The sequence below is a fragment of the Dipteris shenzhenensis genome, chromosome 23, assembly GCF_047967505.1.
Source record: "Dipteris shenzhenensis isolate YYH24624 ecotype China chromosome 23, Dip_SZ_1.0, whole genome shotgun sequence".
Classification (NCBI taxonomy): Eukaryota; Viridiplantae; Streptophyta; class Polypodiopsida; order Gleicheniales; family Dipteridaceae; genus Dipteris; species Dipteris shenzhenensis.
The window spans coordinates 41879890-41901752 of NC_141618.1; the positions used below are offsets into that span (position 1 = coordinate 41879890).

The 21863-nt window shown below is 46.9% G+C and overlaps 1 protein-coding gene across 2 annotated transcripts in view; it reads left to right on the forward strand.

Annotated features, from left to right (window-relative positions):
- The window catches only part of LOC147887391 (DUF3754 family protein, putative (DUF3754)), a 177144-nt gene extending 163876 nt beyond the window's left edge, over window positions 1–13268 (forward strand). The window contains exon 14 of one of the 2 annotated variants that reach the window (XM_087394719.1): window positions 12986–13268. In XM_087394719.1, the coding sequence (XP_087250845.1) occupies window positions 12986–13174 (189 nt within the window). In that variant the 3' untranslated portion in view covers window positions 13175–13268. The remainder of the gene's footprint in view (window positions 1–12985) is intronic. The other variant, XM_087394720.1, reaches the window with a different exon arrangement.
- The last annotated feature ends 8595 nt before the right edge of the window (window positions 13269–21863 follow it).

Genomic DNA, 21863 nt, shown 5'->3' on the forward strand with positions numbered 1-21863 from the left:
CATCAATTGATTCACTCGCATCATGCATTGTAAGCTTCAGCCCCGGCTCCATGGGAGTGGACATAGGCTTGCAATCATGCATGTTGAATCTGTCCAAGAGCTTTTGAACATACTTGGACTGAGACATAACAATGCCACGTTTCTCTTGAATAAACTAGATCCCTAAAAAGAAATGTAACAAGCCCAAGTCTGACATATCAAATGTAGCTTTCAATTGGGCCTTGAAATCTGCAATTACTTCCTCATTTGATCCGGTGAGCAGCATGTCATCTACATAAAGAATGATGACCAGAATATCCCCCCCATCCTTCTTGATGTAGAGGGTGCTCTTAGTTGGACTATTGTGCAGCCCCTTGCTGGTCAGAAAGGCATCAATTTTGGCATACCATGCGCGTGGGGCTTGTTTCAGCCCATACAAAGCTTTATTCAGCTTGCATACCTGAAGTGCATTTGAAATTTCAAAGCCCGGAGGTTGTTTGACATAAACCTCTTCCAACAAGTCTCCATTAAGGAAAGCTGTTTTAATGTCCAACTAATGAACATTCCATTCAAAATTTGCAGCCATGGCTATAACTGACCTGATGGTGGTCATCCTGGATGTAGGAGCAAAAGTCTCCTCATAATCTATGCCTTTTTTCTGAGCATATTCTTTTGCAACCAGCCTTGCCTTGTACCGATCAACGGACCCATCTGGCTTTCTTTTGACTTTGAAAACCCACCGTGTACCTATGGCATTTTTACGCAGTGGCAAATCCACAACATCCCAAGTCTGATTTTTATGAATGGACTGCAACTCATCGTGCATGGCATTCATCCAATGCACATTATCTTTTGCTTCTTCAAATGTCTCAGGCTCTTCCTCATCAAGCTTGTGAGCATGCATCTATCCATTTCCATGGCGGTGTGATTCTTCCGCTCAGCTTTGCCATTCTGTTGAGGTGTAAGCCTCACTATAAGCTGATGCATAATACCTTTTCTTTCAGAAATGTCTCAAATTCATGAGACATATACTCCTTCCCTCGATCTGTGCGAGTGTCTGTACCTTGAGTCCTATCTCATTCTCAACCATAGCCACAAAGTGTTTGAAATGCATAAACACTTCTGATTTTGCCTTGAGACCATAGACCCAAGTGTAGTTGGTAAAGTCATCTATGAATGTAACAAAATAGAGATAACCCCCAAAAGCAGGTGTCCTCATGGGACCACAGACATCACTGTGAATAAGCTGCAATTTTCTTGTAGCTTTCACTGCACCATCCTTTTTGAAGGGAAGCCTATGCATTTTGCCAAGAATGCAACCTTCACATGCATGAGGAGGAGGCGACTCCAAAGGAGGTAATGCATCAACCATATCATGCCTCTGAAGTGTCATTAAGCTGCCATAGCTCATGTGCCCATACCTAGCATGCCATAACTCCGCATTCTGCATCGCAGCAGTGCGAGTGCTAACTGATAATGCAAGATGGGATCTTTTTTCATATAGATCAAGCTGAAAAAGACCCCGATACAAAGTGCCAGACAACCTCAAAGCATATTCATTTTCTTTGTCTCTGACTGCACACTTGTCATCATCAAAAACAACCTGAAATCCTCCTCTATTGAGTGAGGACACTGAAAGCAAATTCTTCTTTATACCTGGCACATAGAGTACATCTGAAATTCTGAAATCTGTGCCATCAGTGGATGTGAGAATAATGTCTCCCACTCCACACACTGAATAAGAAGAATTATTTGCACAAGTTACCTTCTTGGTGGGTGAAGAATGCAGAGTTACAAACAGATTTTTCTTGGAAGTGATGTGCTTTGAAGCATCACTATCAAAATACCAAGTATGTAGTGTTTCATCAACACTGAAAGAGCATTCATCCTTTAAAGGATCGTAACTGCAAGTCAAAAAAGCATATGGGTCATCATGATTAGTGGCTGTAGTATCTGAACTACCCACTGAAAAATTTGAAGTACAAGACAAAAAGCCATAGTGCTCTTCAACCAAGTTGGCTGCAACATCTCCTCCATCATGGCAATGTGGACCTGATGCATGTGATACAGCCATACCGGAATCCCTTTTCTTTTCTTTGGCTATGTGCTTCTTGCACTCTCCAATATAATGACCTGGCTTCTTGCAATAATGACAGATGCCCTTCTTTTTCTGCTTGTTTGTATCACCCTGTGCCTTATAAGAAGGCTGTCCAAAATCAGCTTTATGCTGATGTGTGGGCTGATTGGCATGTGGCTTATGCTGCCCTTTACCCTTGGGCTTGAACTTAGAGAGCGTAGCATGCTCGCCAGCCCGGGTTGCCATATTTTTGCGTGTTTGTTCCTCCTGTAACAGAAGTCCTACCAACTCATGAAAGGAGAGAGGATTGCTGCCCCCCCTCAATGACAAATTCAGCGAGGTGTGGAAACCGAGATAGGACTCAGGAAGAGAGTTCAGAGTGGTGGAGATCATCTCTAAATCCGGAATGACTTCATCAATGTTAAGCAATTGTTCCCTGAGATCCTGAAGCTTTGTGAGGTGAGAATTCATGGAATCTCCCTCCTCCATATGTGTATGGGAAAGTTCTCGCTTCAGAAAGGAAACCCTGGCATCGTTCCTTGCTGCAAACATACTCTCAAGTATTACCCAAGCTGCCATAGATGTCTTGCATGACCGAATATGAGGTATAATGAACCTCTTGACAGAAAGAGAAATTACTGAAAGAGCTTGTGCATCTCTAGAGTCCCATCTTTTCTGCTCTGTTGTGGGAGCTCCTGGAGCGGCTGCTCCAATCACCTGTGTTGTATTTGTACCTCTACCCCTGCCTCCAGCTGTAGGAGTGACAAGTATAGGCGTTGTATCTAGTCTTTCTTCATCTCCATTGACATAATCCCAAAGATTTCTGTCAACCAAGATATTGCGAACCATGAAACTCCACAAGGAGTAGTTGGTGCCATCCAACTTATCCTCCTGTGTGAGAACCCCAAACACCTCATTTGAGTTGTTCTGAGCCATTTTCACCAGATAATCTCAGAAAAAATACAACAGACAGACCAGGTGAAATCCCTTCCTGGGATATAAAATGCACAAGTAAAGTCTGCAAAGAATAATATGCCCACAGTGACAAATACTGTCACAGCCTCTCAAAGGCTCAAAATGCACCACACTGCTCTGCTCAATGCCTCAAAAATCTGCAAATAGAATCTGCAAAAAGTGGCAAAAGTTTGCAATTTGACTCGTACTGAGTCCAAAACTGTTTGCAGACGGCTGCTCCTCCCCGTTCCCCTGCTGCTCCCCCTCCCTCAGCCCGTCTCTCTCCCCCCTCAGCCTGTCCCTAGCCCCTCCCTGCTGCTTCCCCCCCTCCCCCCCTGCTGCTCCGCCCCCTCCCCCTGCCTGTCCCTCACTCCCTCCCTCTGTTCCCTGCTTCCGCCCCCTCCCCCTTGCTGTCCCGCCCCCTCTCCCTGCCTCCGTCCCCTCCCCCCTGCTGCTCCGCTCCCTCTCCCTGCCTCCGCCCCTCCCCCCCGCTGCTCCCCTCTGCCCCCTGCTGTCCCGCCCCCTCTCCCTGCTGCTCCGTCCCCTCCCCCCTTGCTCCGCCCCCTCTCCCTGCTGCTCCCCCTCTCCCCCTGCCTCCGCCCCTTCCCCCCTGCTGCTCCGCTCCCTCTCCCTGCTGTCCCGCCCCCTCTCCTGCTGTCCCGCCCCCTCCCCTGCTGTCCCGCCCCCTCCCTGCTTGCTCTCCCGCCTCCTCTCCTCCTCTCACTCCTCCCTTTCTTCTCCTCTCCCTTCCCCTCCCTCCTTGCCCCTCTCCCCTCTCAGCCTTAGCCCCTCTCCTCCTTCCCTCCCCTTCCCCCCTGCTTCCTCCTAGCCTCCTTTCCCCTCCCTTGCCCCTCGCAGTTTTTTGGAACGGAAGGAGCCTTTTTTCCTGTTCGAGTCGGCCTCCTCACCTTGATTGGCGATGGATTCCCCGTCAGCCAATCCTACTCCATCTCCACCGGCCGCGAAAACTATCACATTCTCTAAAGACGAGTTGCAGCAGCTCAGGAAGGATGTAGAGATTGAGTGCTCTACCACTTTGTTAGCACGCATCTTCGGGTCTCACCCTTCCAGATCCCAAGCCAGAGACTGGATGCTTGCGGCTCTCCTCCCAGACCTCGCTCCTCGATTGGTAGATGTTCGCCTTCTGGGACGAGGTTTCTTCCAGGTTGTTTTTGACACTCCAGAGGCTGCGAGCACCTGGAACCCACTGTAAAGCGTCACGTGTGCCTGAGGGAGGTGGGGGTCGAGGAGCAGGACCTGTACCACCCCCCTGGTGAGGCCGAGGAATAGGTACGTGTGCAGGTCCCTCCTTCAGTTCACGAGGGTACCTTAGTAGATTCTGCTTCACCTCGAGCTGTCCTTCCTGTCTCACCTTGCACAGTCCGAGACGCTGAAGCTTCGACCTCCTCCCCAGTTGCAGCTTCTTCCTTAGATCCAGCACTGCCAGATGTTCCTCTTGAGGACGGAGAGATTTCCGCGGCTGGGCAGACACCGGGTAGAGAGCCTTCCTCACTCCCTCCCTTGGACAGGGGGAAGGGGATAGCTTACACTGTTGATCCTCTTCCCTCACAAGGGATCCTTCGTACTCCGGTGTCTGGATTGCTCCACAGGAACTCATTTTCAGCCTTGGCAGAGAGTTCAGATTTCCCAGAGGAGGAGTTTGTTCCCGCTACTTTTGGGGAGCCAGTGGTTGGATTTCCTATTGACAGGGCTTCTTCTTCAGGTGCCAGGATTCTTTCCCCTATTGACTTTCCTCCACTGGGTTCCTTCCCTCCATCCAGGAGGTCTTCCCCTGTTGAGGGGTTTGTTTCCGCCACTAGGTCGGGTAAGGTGTTCCACTCTACATCCTCCCGTCGATGAGGATTATCAGTTGGAACATACAGGGCCTAGGTGGCGTCCCACATCGCCGCCGCAGACAGCTGATCCGGGATCAGCTTCATCCAGGTGTTACTGGTGGTCCCATTGATATATTATTTATTCAAGAGCACAAGCTGGATTATAGAGATTGTGCCAAGTCAGGCAAGTTGCTCTCAGGACATACTTTTTGGTCGCCTGCATTGGGCACTAGGGGAGGCACTTCTATTTCAGTTTCGCAGTCGGTTCTCCCCTTAGTTGTTGGGCACGGAGTCATTATCCCCTCTAGAGCTCAGTGGATTATTCTCTTGATTGGAGGGCGTAAGGTTGGCTTCCTCAACCTATATGCCTCCAACATTAGAGGGGAACGTGTCCTTATGTGGAAGACTTTGCTCTCCTGGGCCCCCATTGTGGATTCTTGGGTGATTGGAGGTGACTTTAACATGGTCGAGTTACCTTCAGACAAAAAAGGGGGTAGAGAAGGCGGACTTCACTTTTTGGAGAGAGCAGCTTGGGATGCCTTCCTTTTCCATTTCTGTGGCAGAGATACTTGGTGTGATGATGCCTTTCTTATTCAGCCACAGTCCCTCCTGTTCTCTTGGTCGAACAGGAGGCAACAGATGCCTATTCATGCACGCATTGACAGATTTTATGTAGATGACTGGGCACTTGACAGAGGGGGATCGGTATGCATTGCTGCAGGGGTTTCCACCTCAGACCATTTCCCTGTTGTTTTGGCTATCTCAGAGCCTCACTTGAGAGGCCGATCAGCCAGCATCAGGATCCCAGATGCCTTTTACACAGAGGAGGACCTTACAGAGGCAGCCCTACGGGTATGGTTTGCTCATGTCCAGGGAGGGCAGCCACATCCTTCACATTTAGCCGCTGCCCTCTCTGGTATTAGTGACTTTTACTGCTCAGTTGCTTCTACCAGGAGACGAGATATTCTCAGACGTGAGATTGGTGTTCGCCAGCAGTTAGCAGCTTTGCAGAGGGAAGAGCAGAAACGGCCTTCAGATGCTTGGATTCAGGAGCGCCTTGCTGCAGCGAGGGCTCACTTGCAGTTATTGCTTGATCAGAGAGCAGAGTATGCCTTTCATGCACGGGAGTCCTTCTGGATTCAGATGGGTGGTAGAGTCAATAAACACTTCTTCTCTACTCTTGGCCCTAGACATAGTAGAGAGGGTTCCAGTACGTGTGCAGTGGGTTCCAGTGGGTTCCAGTACGTGTGCAGGTCCCTCCTTCAGTTCACGAGGGTACCTTAGTAGATTCTGCTTCACCTCGAGCTGTCCTTCCTGTCTCACCTTGCACAGTCCGAGATGCTGAAGCTTCGACCTCCTCCCCAGTTGCAGCTTCTTCCTTAGATCCAGCACTGCCAGATGTTCCTCTTGAGGACGGAGAGATTTCCGCGGCTGGGCAGACACCGGGTAGAGAGCCTTCCTCACTCCCTCCCTTGGACAAAAGAAGGGGATAGCTTACACTGTTGATCCTCTTCCCTCACAAGGGATCCTTCGTACTCCGGTGTCTGGATTGCTCCACAGGAACTCATTTTCAGCCTTGGCAGAGAGTTCAGATTTCCCAGAGGAGGAGTTTGTTCCCGCTACTTTTGGGGAGCCAGTGGTTGGATTTCCTATTGACAGGGCTTCTTCTTCAGGTGCCAGGATTCTTTCCCCTATTGACTTTCCTCCACTGGGTTCCTTCCCTCCATCCAGGAGGTCTTCCCCTGTTGAGGGGTTTGTTTCCGCCACTAGGTCGGGTAAGGTGTTCCACTCTACATCCTCCCGTCGATGAGGATTATCAGTTGGAACATACAGGGCCTAGGTGGCGTCCCACATCGCCGCCGCAGACAGCTGATCCGGGATCAGCTTCATCCAGGTGTTACTGGTGGTCCCATTGATATATTATTTATTCAAGAGCACAAGCTGGATTATAGAGATTGTGCCAAGTCAGGCAAGTTGCTCTCAGGACATACTTTTTGGTCGCCTGCATTGGGCACTAGGGGAGGCACTTCTATTTCAGTTTCGCAGTCGGTTCTCCCCTTAGTTGTTGGGCACGGAGTCATTATCCCCTCTAGAGCTCAGTGGATTATTCTCTTGATTGGAGGGCGTAAGGTTGGCTTCCTCAACCTATATGCCTCCAACATTAGAGGGGAACGTGTCCTTATGTGGAAGACTTTGCTCTCCTGGGCCCCCATTGTGGATTCTTGGGTGATTGGAGGTGACTTTAACATGGTCGAGTTACCTTCAGACAAAAAAGGGGGTAGAGAAGGCGGACTTCACTCTTTGGAGAGAGCAGCTTGGGATGCCTTCCTTTTCCATTTCTGTGGCAGAGATACTTGGTGTGATGATGCCTTTCTTATTCAGCCACAGTCCCTCCTGTTCTCTTGGTCGAACAGGAGGCAACAGATGCCTATTCATGCACGCATTGACAGATTTTATGTAGATGACTGGGCACTTGACAGAGGGGGATCGGTATGCATTGCTGCAGGGGTTTCCACCTCAGACCATTTCCCTGTTGTTTTGGCTATCTCAGAGCCTCACTTGAGAGGCCGATCAGCCAGCATCAGGATCCCAGATGCCTTTTACACAGAGGAGGACCTTACAGAGGCAGCCCTACGGGTATGGTTTGCTCATGTCCAGGGAGGGCAGCCACATCCTTCACATTTAGCCGCTGCCCTCTCTGGTATTAGTGACTTTTACTGCTCAGTTGCTTCTACCAGGAGACGAGATATTCTCAGACGTGAGATTGGTGTTCGCCAGCAGTTAGCAGCTTTGCAGAGGGAAGAGCAGAAACGGCCTTCAGATGCTTGGATTCAGGAGCGCCTTGCTGCAGCGAGGGCTCACTTGCAGTTATTGCTTGATCAGAGAGCAGAGTATGCCTTTCATGCACGGGAGTCCTTCTGGATTCAGATGGGTGGTAGAGTCAATAAACACTTCTTCTCTACTCTTGGCCCTAGACATAGTAGAGAGAGTGTATCTCAGCTTATTGACTCACATGGGGTTTTACAGACAGAGCCAGATGACGTCTTACGCATAGCTTCAGATTTCTATGCCACCCTCCTTACTGCTGATCCTGAGACACACGATATAGAGGATGCTAGACAGGCTATTTGGCAGAGTATCCCAGTGTTGGTGAATCCGGATTTGCATGTTCTACTTGACGCACCTTTCACCAACACAGAGTTCAGGACTGCACTTTCAGCCCTTCACAAGGGCAAGTGCCCAGGTTTAGATGGCCTCACTCCGTCTTTTTTCATTGCATTTTGGGATATGATTGGAGACTATATTACTTCAGCCATGCAGGCCATTTGGGACTCTGGCGAGATGCCTGAATCGCTTACAGAGGGCCTCATCCACCTTATCCCAAAAGGAGGTAGCAGAAATTTATTGTCCCAGTGGAGGCCTATCACACTTCTGGGGACTTGTTACAAGATTCTGGCCAAGGCTATCAGCCTCCGATTGCAGCCACTTCTCCCTGATCTTATCCACGACACTCAGACGGGATTTGTGCATGGCAGAAGTATTTTTGATAACATTTTTTCTTTCTGGGAAGCTTCAGAGTGGGCCGTGCAGAGTGGCCAGAATCTTGCCATTCTACTGTTGGATTTTGAAAAAGCTTATGACAGAGTAGATTGGAGTTTTTTGGAGGGCACCCTACTACGCTTTGGATTCACTGATGTTTGGATCAGAGGTGTTTCCTCTTTGTACAGATCAGCCCATAGCCAGGTACTTATTGGTGGGGTAAGGGGTGAGAGATTTCAGATTTCGAGATCAGTCCGTCAGGGATGCCCCCTTGCTCCTTTCCTTTTTTTATTCGTGGCCGAAGCTATGAGCATCTATGTTAGATCTCAAGCTGACATCTTTGGGCTGAGACTTCCTATCAGAAGAGAAGAGGAGCTGCTTGACAGTGAGTTGGCTGATGACACAGCGATTTATTTGGATGCCTCTCCACAGACATTGACTTCTTTCAGGACAGCATTGGATTTATTTTGCTTGGCGGCAGGGGCGCAGATAAATTGGCATAAATCCAATGGCTTTTGGATCAGTGATGAGGACACTCCAGTTTGGGGACTTGACATAGGGTTCACTTGGGTTCAGAGGGGTGTGCCTATCAGGTATTTGGGCTGCCAGGTCGGCTTGGGTATTTCTACCACGCAGCAGTTTGCTCCCGTGTTGGAGAGCATCAGAAGGAAGCTTCTCTTTTGGAGCTCAGCCAAGCTGGATCTTGCCTCTAGAGTTGTGGTGGTCAACCAGGTCCTTTTGGCCACGGCCTGGTTTATTTGTTCATGTTGGTGCCGTTCTAGGGACTGCATCATTCAGCTCATAAGACCGATCAGGAACTTTCTCTGGAGTGGGCTTAATGGCATAGCAGATGCCTTAGCCAGGGTGGCTTGGGAGACCCTCATCCTCCCTACACAGGATGGGGGTCTCAATATTATTGATCCAGATTTACAGTGCAGAGCCTTACTTTGCAAGATAGTGGTGCGAGGACTTATGCCAGGACAGGAACCGTGGAAGGACTTTCTTATCAGCAGCATACAGAGGTGCACACCTTCCTCAGGAGGAGACTGGATGAGCAGTGTTAGATGGATTTTCACCTCAGCACACCTCAGATCACCTTCATCCCCTCTCATGGTTGCCATTCTGAAAGCTTGGGCTAGTTTCAGAAGCTCTCTTCGGAGGATTCCTCCTTCCTCCCGGGAAGAGATTGATAGGCAGCCCATCATGTGGAACGACAGTATTTTAGATGATCGTGGCAGACCACTGGGTGCCTCACTCTACATGCAGTGGGCCAGGTGGGAGAGGGGACCTGCTTCTTCTTTGGGATCTTGGAAAGCCTTCCGTAGGCTTCCAGAGGAAACCAAGTCAGGGTTGATAGGACATCTCAGAGGGAGTGCAGGGAGGATCTTGCAGATTGAGTCAGCCCTTCCAGAGGCTTGGATAGACACAGATGATATGCCTCTCACTACCTCCACTTGGGCAGGTACTTTCTCGAGAGGCGGGGTTCCACTTCAGGTCTTAGCCTTCCGAGGTGCACAGGAGGATGCTTTGGTTTTCAGTGTCCAGGTTGGTGGCAGATTGCTCAGATCTACAGATGATATATTGCTTGAGTCTGCTTTTCAGCCTATCAGGGTCGTAGGCCTTTTGATGCAGGGATCAGATTCAGAGTGGTTCTTAGACCCTGACCCCCAGTTACTCTCCACCGGGTCTTGGAGACTTTGGCTCTATGGAGGAGTTCCCATCAGGTATTTACAGTGGGACCCCGGAGAGTGGGAGTGGATTGACGCGGGGCATCGAGAGAAGACCATCCCCTTCTTTCGTTACACGGTCAGTAATGCCAGGAGATTTCAGCTCAGTAGTAGAGGTTGGAGACCCTCCAGAGTTCCTCATTGGGAGACTTTTGGTATTACTGCGGATCAGCAGAGGTACTTCTGGAGGAGGCTCTGGAAATCCCACAGGAATAGAAAGATCACTATCTTCTTTTGGCTTTCTATTCATGGAGGGATTGCAGTGAACCTTTGGAGGTCCAGATTCGGAGCCGACCCTACTTGCCCTCGTTGCCTTTCTGCTTCGGAGTCTATTCAGCATTGCTTATGGGATTGCAGACAGGCGAGATTGATTTGGATGGGGATAGCCAGGATCTTCAGTCACTTTGCCCATTCCCCACTCTTTATGACTTGGGGCTCGGTGGCTTGGCTTTCTCTTACAGGACCTCAGGTTTTCTATGAGGGACTTGACTCCTCCCGGGCCATTTCAGTTCGACATCATCGGGTGGAGCTCTGCTCGTTGGATGTGGTTACACACCGTCCTTTTACAGCTGTACATGCCTCTGTGGATACTTCTTGGGAGATTATAGCGAGCATAGCAGCCTGGCATATCTGGAGATCCAGATGCACAGAGGCTATGGAGGGTACTCAGGTTCATCCCTCGCACACATTGGCTAGTATCTGGACAGACATCGTACACACTCTGATGGCCGTATGGACGAGTATGCAGGGGGACTCCCGTGCAGCCTCAGCTAGGAGGGCTTCTTTCTTCAGGGAATGGAAGGATTCTCCTTTCTTCTCTGAATCTACTACAGGGTTGAGATGGCACTTTCAGCCTCAGCCTTGGTTTCTTTCCACCTCACTCTGAGGGGGTTTTTTATTATCCTCATGATTTCATGATGTATTCCGCTTTGAGCTTGCTCTCGCGGGTTTTTGTTCTTACTTAATAGAAGTCTTTTTCATGGAAAAAAACTGTTTGCAAACTTCCAAAATGCCCTTTTACCTGCAAAATTGCAACCCAAATGCAAAAGCCCCAATTTCTTGTGGGAAATTGCATACAAAAGAGGGCAAATGGTTTGAAAGCCCCAAATGTTGCACAAATCGCACTCTGCCTGCAAAAGCCCCAAATTTCACTGCAAAATTGTAGTGTGATTGCAAAAGCCCCAAATTTTATAGCCAAATAATGGCTCAAATGCAGAAATGTGTGACAAAAGCGCCTTTCAAAATGTCCTGCAAAGGAAAACTGCTCAAGGTACTAACGCCTCCAAGCTGTACGGACTAACAGTACGGCTAAGTACAGTTGTACGGTCGGTACAGCTTGTACGGATGGACTCCGTATACCTGTACGGAACAGTACTGCGTTGAAGTACGCACGAGCTGCCAGCTGTCGTACGGCGGCCTGTACGAAAATGCAGGTACTCTGACATTATGGACGGCATGCAAGTACGGATGACAATACGGCGCAGAAGTTGTACGGAATGCTACAGCGTTGTATGGAATGATGGCGTAAGAACTTTACGGCGTTGTATGACAGATCAGTACGGATATCAAAGTGTACGAACGACCGCTGCACTGGAACTTTTACGAAATGGCGGCGCAGGCTGGTATAGAGCAGGCAGTACGGATCCGTATAGTTGTACGGACTGTACGGACAGAGCTGTACGGACGGGAGCTTAGTGCAAGGAGCAAAGAGCAAGTACGGAAGTAGGGAGCAGGGAGCTTGCGGGCTAGGAAGCAACAAAAAAGCAAAACTTGGGCTCTGATACCAAATGTTAGAAAAGAGAGTGTGAGAGCAAGAGAGAGCTGGACGTAGTGCTTGCAATAGAAGAAGTAAGTAATACAAGAAGTGGGATAGGTTTTGTCTAAGTGACAAAAACCTTATCCTTCACTAACCATAGTTAGTGAACTAACTGTGGTTAGGGGAAAAAACCTCTAAATGAGGGAAAAGTGCCCCTAACCTACTTATTACATTACATTGGTCACTGCTAAATTATAATAATAATTCTAACAGTAAAGCCATCCTAACTAGCACAATCTCAAATGGCTTTGCTGCCACAGTCTTATCTTATGTGGCCTTGACATGACCACCCATGATCAGTAAGGACAGAATTCTTTAATATTTTCTCTCAGGATGCAGTGATGTATTTCTTGTTTGTACAACATCTAGTGGTTTGTTTGTACTTCGTCGAATAGTTAGAATTTCAAACTTCAAAGGATAGCCCTGGCAGGCGCCCCAAAATCTGACTTGAGCTGATTCCACCACAAAATATTGGCAGACCACATATAGATGGGGTCCCGAGTGCCCCATCTTAAATATGCTAGGCCTGAACTCGAGCCAGTTGGGAGTAGCCCTTGCAGCCCATGGAAATCATGGCCAGGTTCTTCTTTCCAGCATTACATCCAACCATTTGGCATGCAATATTAATTTTGCAGCCTTGGAAAACTGGCATGGGGGCAAGGGTTGGGGGGCATGGGGTTGGTACTGGGACATGGTATAGAGTTGTCAATTCTGGCTTTCGCCACTTCCTTTCACACTTTCTGTTTCAACAAGCTTTGATTGCATACATCAGTGTTTCACTGTGCAGTTATGTAAATAGGGGTAGTCTGCATGCTTTTTTGGAAAGTCCTATGTAAAACTGTATCAGGAAAGCTAGCAAGCTCATCACTCTAAGTGTAGGTGACATTCTATAGATCAGTCTATGCCATAGTTGTACATGGCATATATGTGTTGGGAAACATTTTAAGGAGTCCCTAACTTCAATGTTGGAAGTGTAGAAAGAAGAAAGAATGAATCATGAAATCTTATTTAATCTGAAAAAAGGTGAGGTCTTTTGACACTCTGAAAATCTTTGCAGATAGAGATGCCTGTGGACGATGCACTAAAAATCTTATCAAGGTTAGGACTTGTGGAAGAAGATGGGTCTACATCGGGCCTGGGTGCTATTCAAGTGCTTCCACATCTACAAGCAGTAGAAACAATGTTGCGAGATAGATGGAGCGAGCTTCTATATGATCAGTCCATGTGGACCTCTTTTCTAAGCTAGTAATATTGAACAAGAGAATCAATTGAAGTTGATGTAGCATGATTCTAGATCCTCAATTTTGATGTCAGGGGGATGTCAATATAAACTGTAAAGTGGAATTTGATTAACTTATGTCTCTGGTTTCAATATATTTTTGCTTTATTCAAAGTTTTAGATTTGGTAGGGGTTATTTCTTTCTGCATATCTCAATATTTATTTTCTTTGATTAAGATTTTGTTACTAAGTGATTGTAGGTGCCAATCAGATTTTAAAAGCATATTTATCTTGGAATTGAAATTGTTTGCTCATGCATAGTTTTATCTTTGTAAAGTCATAGTTTCCTTGTGTTTTAGCCATTCCTTTGTGTGTGTGTGTGTGTGTGTGTGTGTGTGGGGGCGGGGGGCGGGGGGGGGGGGGGGATTGAGTGTGTGTTGTGGTCTGTGGTGGTTCGCTTAGATCCATTATTTTTATCACAAATGGTTGCTACATCACATCCTGTTTCTTCTCCATATGTTTCAACTGAGGAACAAGGGGATGCTTGGCTCACCACAACCTGGTGCAGCCATGCTGGTTGAGTCTTGAAATTTGTAACTCACAGACTTCCCTTTGTATATATGTATATACCGATCAAATGTGTTTTGTACGATGTTCGAGGCCTTTGTAACATAAATAAATGGAGGTTAGTTTGGGACTACATCATTTCTCATAAGCCACATGTCGTATGTTTGCAAGAACATAATCAGCATGCTTTTACGGGCTGTGAAGGGTCTGCTACATTATTGTCAAATGCATGATTAATGGGGATACTTTTGAGTTTGCCTCAGTTTATGCCTCACATACTTCTGCTGCTCGGGATTAAATGTGGCATCATTTGGCTGACTATCCTTGGAGTGGGAATGCATTTATTGTGGGGACTTTAATAATTCCCCTGACATTAATGACAGCACTACTCATCGGTCTCATATGCTTCAGAGAGAATGCCTGGATTCAAATGGTTGATTCATTACATGCCTGTGAGGTGGAAACATCTTATGCTAGACGACCACAGGTATACTTTTCATCATTATGCTTTCACCCAGTATTGGGCAAGGTTGGATTGATGGTATCTGCTTTACGTGGTGCAATTTGATGACTTCACTTGTGATCTCTCTTTGGATTACTCATTGCACCTTTCGGAGCATTTCCCGGTCATCATTGCTTTCTTCTTTGGCCTTCCAGTGCATGATTTGCCGCTGCCCTATAAGAGATTCTTGCTGGTTAACAATTCCTATTTGACTCACCAACCCTTTTCAGTTATGGTCAAGGGACTTATCACCGGGCTTGCTTTGCACACTTCTGTGAATCTGGATTGGGCACAGGTTGTTTTTGCTTCCAGTATGCAGACTCTAATCAAAGGATATGGTAAATGCTATCTTGGTGATTTACACGAGAAAATGGCTGATGCGGAGGCTTTAATTCAGCATTTTTCTGTGACTGCGCAGCAGCATCAATTATCTACTAAGGAGCAATCTGAATTTCGAGCTGCCCTTCATTGTCTGGCACAGAATGATCAAGGAAAGTTAAGGAAATGGCAGCTTTGTTCTCGTCAAAAGGCCATGCAGAATACTGGCTGTTCTTCCAAGGCCTTCTTCAAAAGCTTACATACCTCTCGGGACGAATGCACTCTTTGGATTGTGCCTTGCACGCGGATGGTTCGTGGACAATGAACAAGCAGCAACTTGATGATGTTGTTCAGCAGTTATTTTAGTGTATTGTTTTCTTCCCCTCCTTTTCCAGTGGAGATTGATGCCAGATTCGCTCTTCTTCGTCATGTTCATCCAATTCTCTCTTGTGATGAGGCAACCTCATTGGACTTGCCTTTCACAGATCAAGAATTGAAAGTGGCCTTATTTGGATTGGGACACTCCAAAATCCCCGACCTCACAGTGGAATTTTTTGTTGAATTTTTGGATGACATCAGTCCTATCTTATTGAACATGATTAATGATGCCTAGCTGTCGCAATCTATGCCTACTTCTTGGAAAAGAGGTTTGTTGCGTTTGATTCCCAAGAAGCCTCTCTGCAAACATTTGTCCGATTGGCACCCCATTACTTTGATGCCTGTCATTTACAAAATCATTTCTAAAATACTGGTAATGTGTATATCGCATATACAGGCTTACATCCTACGCAATATGGATTTGTGCCTTGCAAACAGATTATGGATAACATTGCAAATGCTTATGTTGGTATAGAATATGCTAAGTATACACAACAGAATGTCTTGATCATGCAGATTGACATTGAAAAAGCCTTTGATACTGCAAGATGGGACTTTGTTGCTCATGTCATGCAGCGGTTGAGTTTGGACCAAAGATGCAAAGAGTGGTTTATTGGCTTTATGAAGGTGGCACTGCATCCTGTCTTCTATCAGATGCATTCTCTTCTTCATGGACATTGGGAGGCTCAGTTCATCAGGGCTGCCCCCTCAGTGCTTTGCTTTTCGCCATTGCCACTCATCCACTTTTGATGTATATGGATGATTTGATGTCACACCAGCATCTGCATGGTATTCAGTATCCCAGAGGTGTTCCATTTGTCAATCCGGTCGATGCAGATGACGACTCCTCCTCTTAAGGAATTCTGTATCGGATGTTCGGCATCTTATGCAGGCTCTTGACTCGTTTGGTCACGCAACTAGGTTAAGAGTGAATTTTGTAAAGTCCAAACTCCTGCCATTGCATGAGCGTGATTGGCATCGCAATTTTATGGCCTAGGCTTGTGCTGCCCTCTTATCAAACTGTGCATCATTTAGGATACCCCATTGATTGGCACATTTCATTACCACAGGAAAGACTATGGGTATTACAAAAACTTTTTCATAAGATCCGACTATTGGAAATTGTCTACATCGCCATTGCAGGCTCATGTTCAAATTGTGCAATCTATTATTATGGCTTATGTGCAGTTTCATTTGCTTATCCCTTGGTCTTCTTCAGATATTCCAAAATTTACCTCCATGGCTATGGAATGCCTTTGGTGCACTAAAAGTGTGTGGGTGGGTGGGTGAGAGAGAAGCTTGTGTGTGTCTAGTTCTATCATGGTTTTTTTTTCAGTTTCCTCTAGCTTATGAGTAGTAGTTGTCTCACTTTGGGACAGCTATGAATGGAAATTCTTCTTAATGAAAGGTTTTTTTACAACAAAATAAAGTGTGTGGTGAGAGAGAAGCTCATACGTGTCTGGTGCTTGCAACCTCCCCTGTCTTGCCAGCTTCCAGCACAAGCCCTCCTACTAGGCTGAGATCTCGTTTGTGCCCTTTTGGCGGGCTGTCATACTACTCATGACTCCCCATCCCTCCCTTAAGGCCAAGCTTTAGGCTGCTCTAGGGAACCACCCTTTCCCTCTCCTCCTCGACCTTTAGTCATCTGTATGTGTGTGTGTGTGCGTGTGTGTGTGCACGTGTGTGGCGAGGAGAAGTGACGACGGCGAGGGATTCCATGTGCGTGAGAGAAACGAATTCGACTCGTGGTCTCTGATCGTACCTGCGCTCTCCGTACACGTCCGCGTTCCCCTCGTTCTTCCGCTCGCTCCTGCGTTCTGTCCGTACAACTGTACGGACGCCGTACTTTCGTACGGACGCCGTACAGCCACTCTTCTCTCCTCCTGCGCTGCTCCGTCCCGTCAGCTTGCCCTACGCTTTCTTCCTTGTTTCACCGTCGTATCTCTTGCCCTTTTCCGTACACACAGTCCTGCCTGTTGCGTCAGCCCCCTCTCCACTTCCGAAATTCGTACAGTCTTTATTCTCCCTGCTTCTTCCTTCTTTCCGTACAGCTCGCATCTCTAGCTTATTCTTCGTCCGTACAGCCCTTCTTTGCTCTGCCCTTCCTTCAATCCTGCCCTGCTTCTCTTCATGGAAGATCAGTTCAAAAGCTACTCTCGTAAGGAGTCGACCCGGGACTCCAAAAGACAACAGGTTGATTTTTCTACTACAGATTCGGTCGACGCTCACTATGTCTTTGATATGCTTAAAGATGAATTTCAGTACAGCCGGAAGGAGTGGGCCAAACCTCCCCCGGCCATCAAATACAAGTTGAAGCTTCCATCATTGGTTGCTCCTCTTCGAAAATTCTCTCAGCAAGCAGTTATTATCTTCTTCCCAGGAAAGCTTCCTTCAGCAAATGATGTGGCTCAATGGGTTCAGGCATTGTTGGGAGGCTGCTTTGTTGAAGGGGTATATTTTGCTTCTAGGGGTTTTTATGAGGTACACTTTTCAGATGCCTCATATCGCCAGCAGATTTTGGAGATGTCGCCCCTTTTCTATGGCAGACAAATGGTGCATGTCATGCCATGGTCGCCAAACAAAGATTACCACAGCCTCATTCGACATCATTGCCCCGTATGGGTTGAGGTAGTGGATTTTCCAGACTATATGAGGGCTGAGTTACCAAGTTTGGCAGCCACTTTGGGGCAAGTTGTTTGCCCACCCCGCCCTTCGGGTAATCGCAATCGCTTTTGTATTCTTTGGGATACAGATCACCCAACCCCTCCTTCCATTGCGGTCGAAGTGGAGGATGTTCCCCTTGGTGAAAAATATTTTGACTTGAAATGGGGAGTTTTTGCAGGGGCTTGTTTCACATGCCATAAGTTTGGCCACTTAGCCTCACAGTGTCCTGCAGTTCTGCATCAGCTTCCTCCCACAGCTATTGCTCCAGAAAATACTCCCCCTCCGACTTATCCCTCGGGGTCTAAGGCAATGCCTACCAAACTGGGTGATGTGGCTCTCAAATCTGTCCCTTCCAAGGAAAATGTACTTCAGGTTTCAGCTAAGCAAAAGGATAAGGGTAAGGGCAAAATTTCAGAATCTCATGTCTCTCCCCAGGGTGCCTGGCAGCAACCCAAAAAGGTTTTTGCTCTCAAACCACGTCCACTACAATCTCGCCATTGGGATGCTTCAATTTCTACCCCTGGCCAGACCTCTTCCCCTGCTGACAGCCTTGCTTCTCAACTGTGGGTTGATGTGCTAAAAAGAGGCATCCCTGTATGTGATAATGATGAGGATCATAGAGCTAATGATCCAGGAGCCCAGGTGGATGTTGATGTCATGGCTGAGGCCTGACAGTTTACATTCTATTCTGCCTTTTGGTTTGACTGTACATATCTTTTATGTCTACTTCAATCACTTGCATTACATACAATGTTCAGGGTCTTTGCAATGCCAATAAGTGGAGACTCTTCTGGCATTATGTACATAGAATGCATCCCGATGTGATCTCCTTACAAGAACACAATCAACATTTCTTGGCTGGTCAGCAAGGCCACTATGCTGGTTATGATATTTTTTATGCTGGTACAATGCACTTTTCGGGGGTTTGCATGCTTGTAAAACATGATATACAGCCCACGGTGGCCCACAATGATCCTCAGGGTCGATGGATGGTGATCAGGTGCACCTGGCAGGATACTCTCTATGAAATAGCATCTGTTTATGCCTCACAAACTTCTGCGACTAGAGCTCAAATGTGGGACTCCCTCAAACAATACCCATGGCTTTCCAATGCTTTTTTGTGTGGAGACTTTAACAATTCGCCTGCCTCCCAAGATAATACTACTCATCGCTCTCACATGATCCCCACTGAGTTCCGACATTGGGAAGATATGCTCTCATCTCTGCATGCTGAAGATCTATGGCTCTCAACAAGGGACACAGATATGGGTTATACATATCATCACAATGCTTTTAATCATTACTGGGCTCGACTTGACAGATGGTATTTGCTGCATGCTCAGCAGTATGCTGATTTCACATGTACATTGCGGATTGATCACTCCCTCCTGCTATCTGATCATTTCCCAGTATGCTTGACATTATCAATAGCACGTCTGACAGATGATATGCCTTTTTTTGGTCATCGCTTGCTCCATGTTAATAGTGCCTACTTGCTTCATCAACAATTTCAGAACATGGTGAGAGTGGCTGTCCGTCCCCTCCTCTTCCATGCTCAGGAGGATATGGATTTTGCTTGGATCAGCCTTGCTCATCGTTTACAGGCTGTTATTCAAGACTATGGACGGAGTTACATGGAAAACCTTCGGCTCAAGATAAAATGGGCTCAATCCCACAAGCAGCAAATGGATGCAATCAGTTCTCATAGGCAGCTTACTTCTTCTGAACAGGATTCTTGTGCTTATGCGGTTCATATCATCCATCAAAATGATCTTCGCAAATTAAAGAAGTGGCAAATCCGAGCTCGTATGAAACCCCTTTTGGATAAGGGCTGCTCCTCCAAAGCCTTTTTTAAAAGTCTCCATGCGGATAGGCGAAAGGAGGATATTTGCAGGATCAAGAAGGCTGATGGCACCTGGACCACTTCCAAATCAGACTTGGAATTGCAATGTTCTAGTCACTTTCAGCAGCTCCTTTCCTCTCAACCTGATCATTTGATGCAAGTAAATGCAGCCAGGTCTCAATTTCTTATGCATGTTCAGCCCATAGTATCTCGGGAACAGGCCCATGCATTGGAACAGCCTTTTATGCTTAGTGAACTGGAAGATGCTTTGAGTCATCTACGCAAAAGCAGCTCCCCTGGTTGGGATGGACTGACTGTTGAATTCTTCCGTGCATTTTGGGGTGATCTCAAGAATACTCTCCTTCTAATGATCAATCATGCTTGGGCAGAACAATCTCTTCCTCCATCCTGGAAACATGGCCTAGTAAAATTGATTCCCAAAAAAAGGTTGTGTGAGACGATGGCTGATTGGCGGCCTATATCCCTCATGCCTGTCATTTACAAACTCATTGCTAAAATGATTGTCCTCAGGGTTCGCTTCCTCTTGCAAGCAGGACTTCATCCTAGGCAGTATGGGTTTGTCCCCAGAAGGCAGATCACTGACAATATCTCCAATGCCTTGCTTGCGATTGAGTATGCCAAATATTCTAAACAAGATGTTCTCATTCTGCAGATAGACATTGCGAAAGCTTTTGATACTGTCCATTGGGATTTCATCTCTCAAACTATGCAAAAATTGGGATTTGGCTCTCGACTTGTCCACATCATTTACTGGCTTTATTCTCACGCCACGGCACAGTGCTTGCTTGGTGGTGGGTTGTCAAGAACCTGGACTATGACTCGCTCAGTGAGACAGGGTTGCCCTCTTAGTTCCCTACTGTATGCCATTGCTACCCATCCGTTACTCTTGCATATGGACTATCTGACAGATACAGGACAGCTTCATGGTTTGCAAATTCCAGGGGCACAGTCTTTTCTTGCACAGGCCTATGCTGATGATTCATTCTTCATGCCAAGGAATTCTCAAAGTGATCTTTCTCGTTTGATGCATACACTGAATGATTTTGGCATAGCTGCTGGACTGCATATCAATTTTCAGAAATCAAAACTTCTAGCTTTGAAAGAAGCTGATTGGCATGCACTGTTTTGGCCAGGCCACATTATCTCTTCCCTTACTATTGTCAGACATCTCGGATACCCCATTGGCTGGAATATTACTCCGCAGCAACAGCTCAAATGGGTGCTTCAAAAGATCAATAAGAAGCTGGAATACTGGCATTTGTCCACTTGGCCTCTACATGTTCGACTCCGGATAGTACAGTCCATCATTATGGCATATGTGCAATTTTATTTGCCTCTTCTTCCTTGGTCTTTCAAGCATTTGGCCTCTTATATGTCCCAAGCTATGGAGATATTTTGGAAAAGCAAATCTCTTAAAAAAGCTTTGCGACTACTACCTATGCAGTCTATTTGTTCACCCAAGACTCATGGGGGGCTGAATATTCTCAATCTCCAGGTTCATATGTTGGCAAGAAAGAGCACTATGATTGCTGATTTTTTTCAGCAAAAACAACCATGGGCTATTATGTTAGCAGCTATGTGTGGAAACATGGCTTCCCATGCATATGGGCATTGGATTACAGATCACTGGGAAGCAGTTTTATCTACCTTTCAGGGAAAAATTCCTGGTTGCCCTGTTTCTACTGCTTTTCTTCATGATTGGAAGAGAATTCTTTCATATGCAAAATGGACAGGTGCTTCCTCTCATCATGGCAATTCTTTTCGATTGGAAAGCATCCATTGGAGCAAGGTGTTTGCATCGCCTCTCGCTTTACAGGCACCTATCAAAGCATATAATCTCATGAAATTGGGCATAAGATTTGTTGGTGATGTTGTGGATCAACAAGGCTATACACTTTCATTTCCACAAGCTTGCAGGACATTCTCCTTGGGCCTGCATCATAGATCCATTTGGAGAACACTTTCAACTATGTTGCAGCCATTTGTTCCGGTTCCTCCACTGTTTGCACAGGACAGATTAATGGACTGGAATTTGACTTCCATACCTCCTGCTACACATACACTCTCGATACACAATCTGACTTCCTCGAAGGTTTACAGATTTCTTCTTCCACAGCCATGGATTGACAAGCATGCCAACACTCTTTGGAATTTGGATAGGCCTTTATCTTGGTGGCAATCCCGTCTCATGAAAATCTGGAAAACCAAATTGCCATTGAAACAGAGGCTTTTCTTTTGGAGATGTATAGTGGGAGCCTTTTCCATTGGGGTGAAATTGGCAGCTCGCCGCATTGCTTCTCCTTTCTGCCCCCGTTGCTCTCATCCCCGCGAGACAGTTCCTCACTTATTATGGTTTTGCCCGCACTCTCGCACATTGATCACTCATGTTTCTCATTTACTGCGGCTTCGGTTCCCTTCTATCA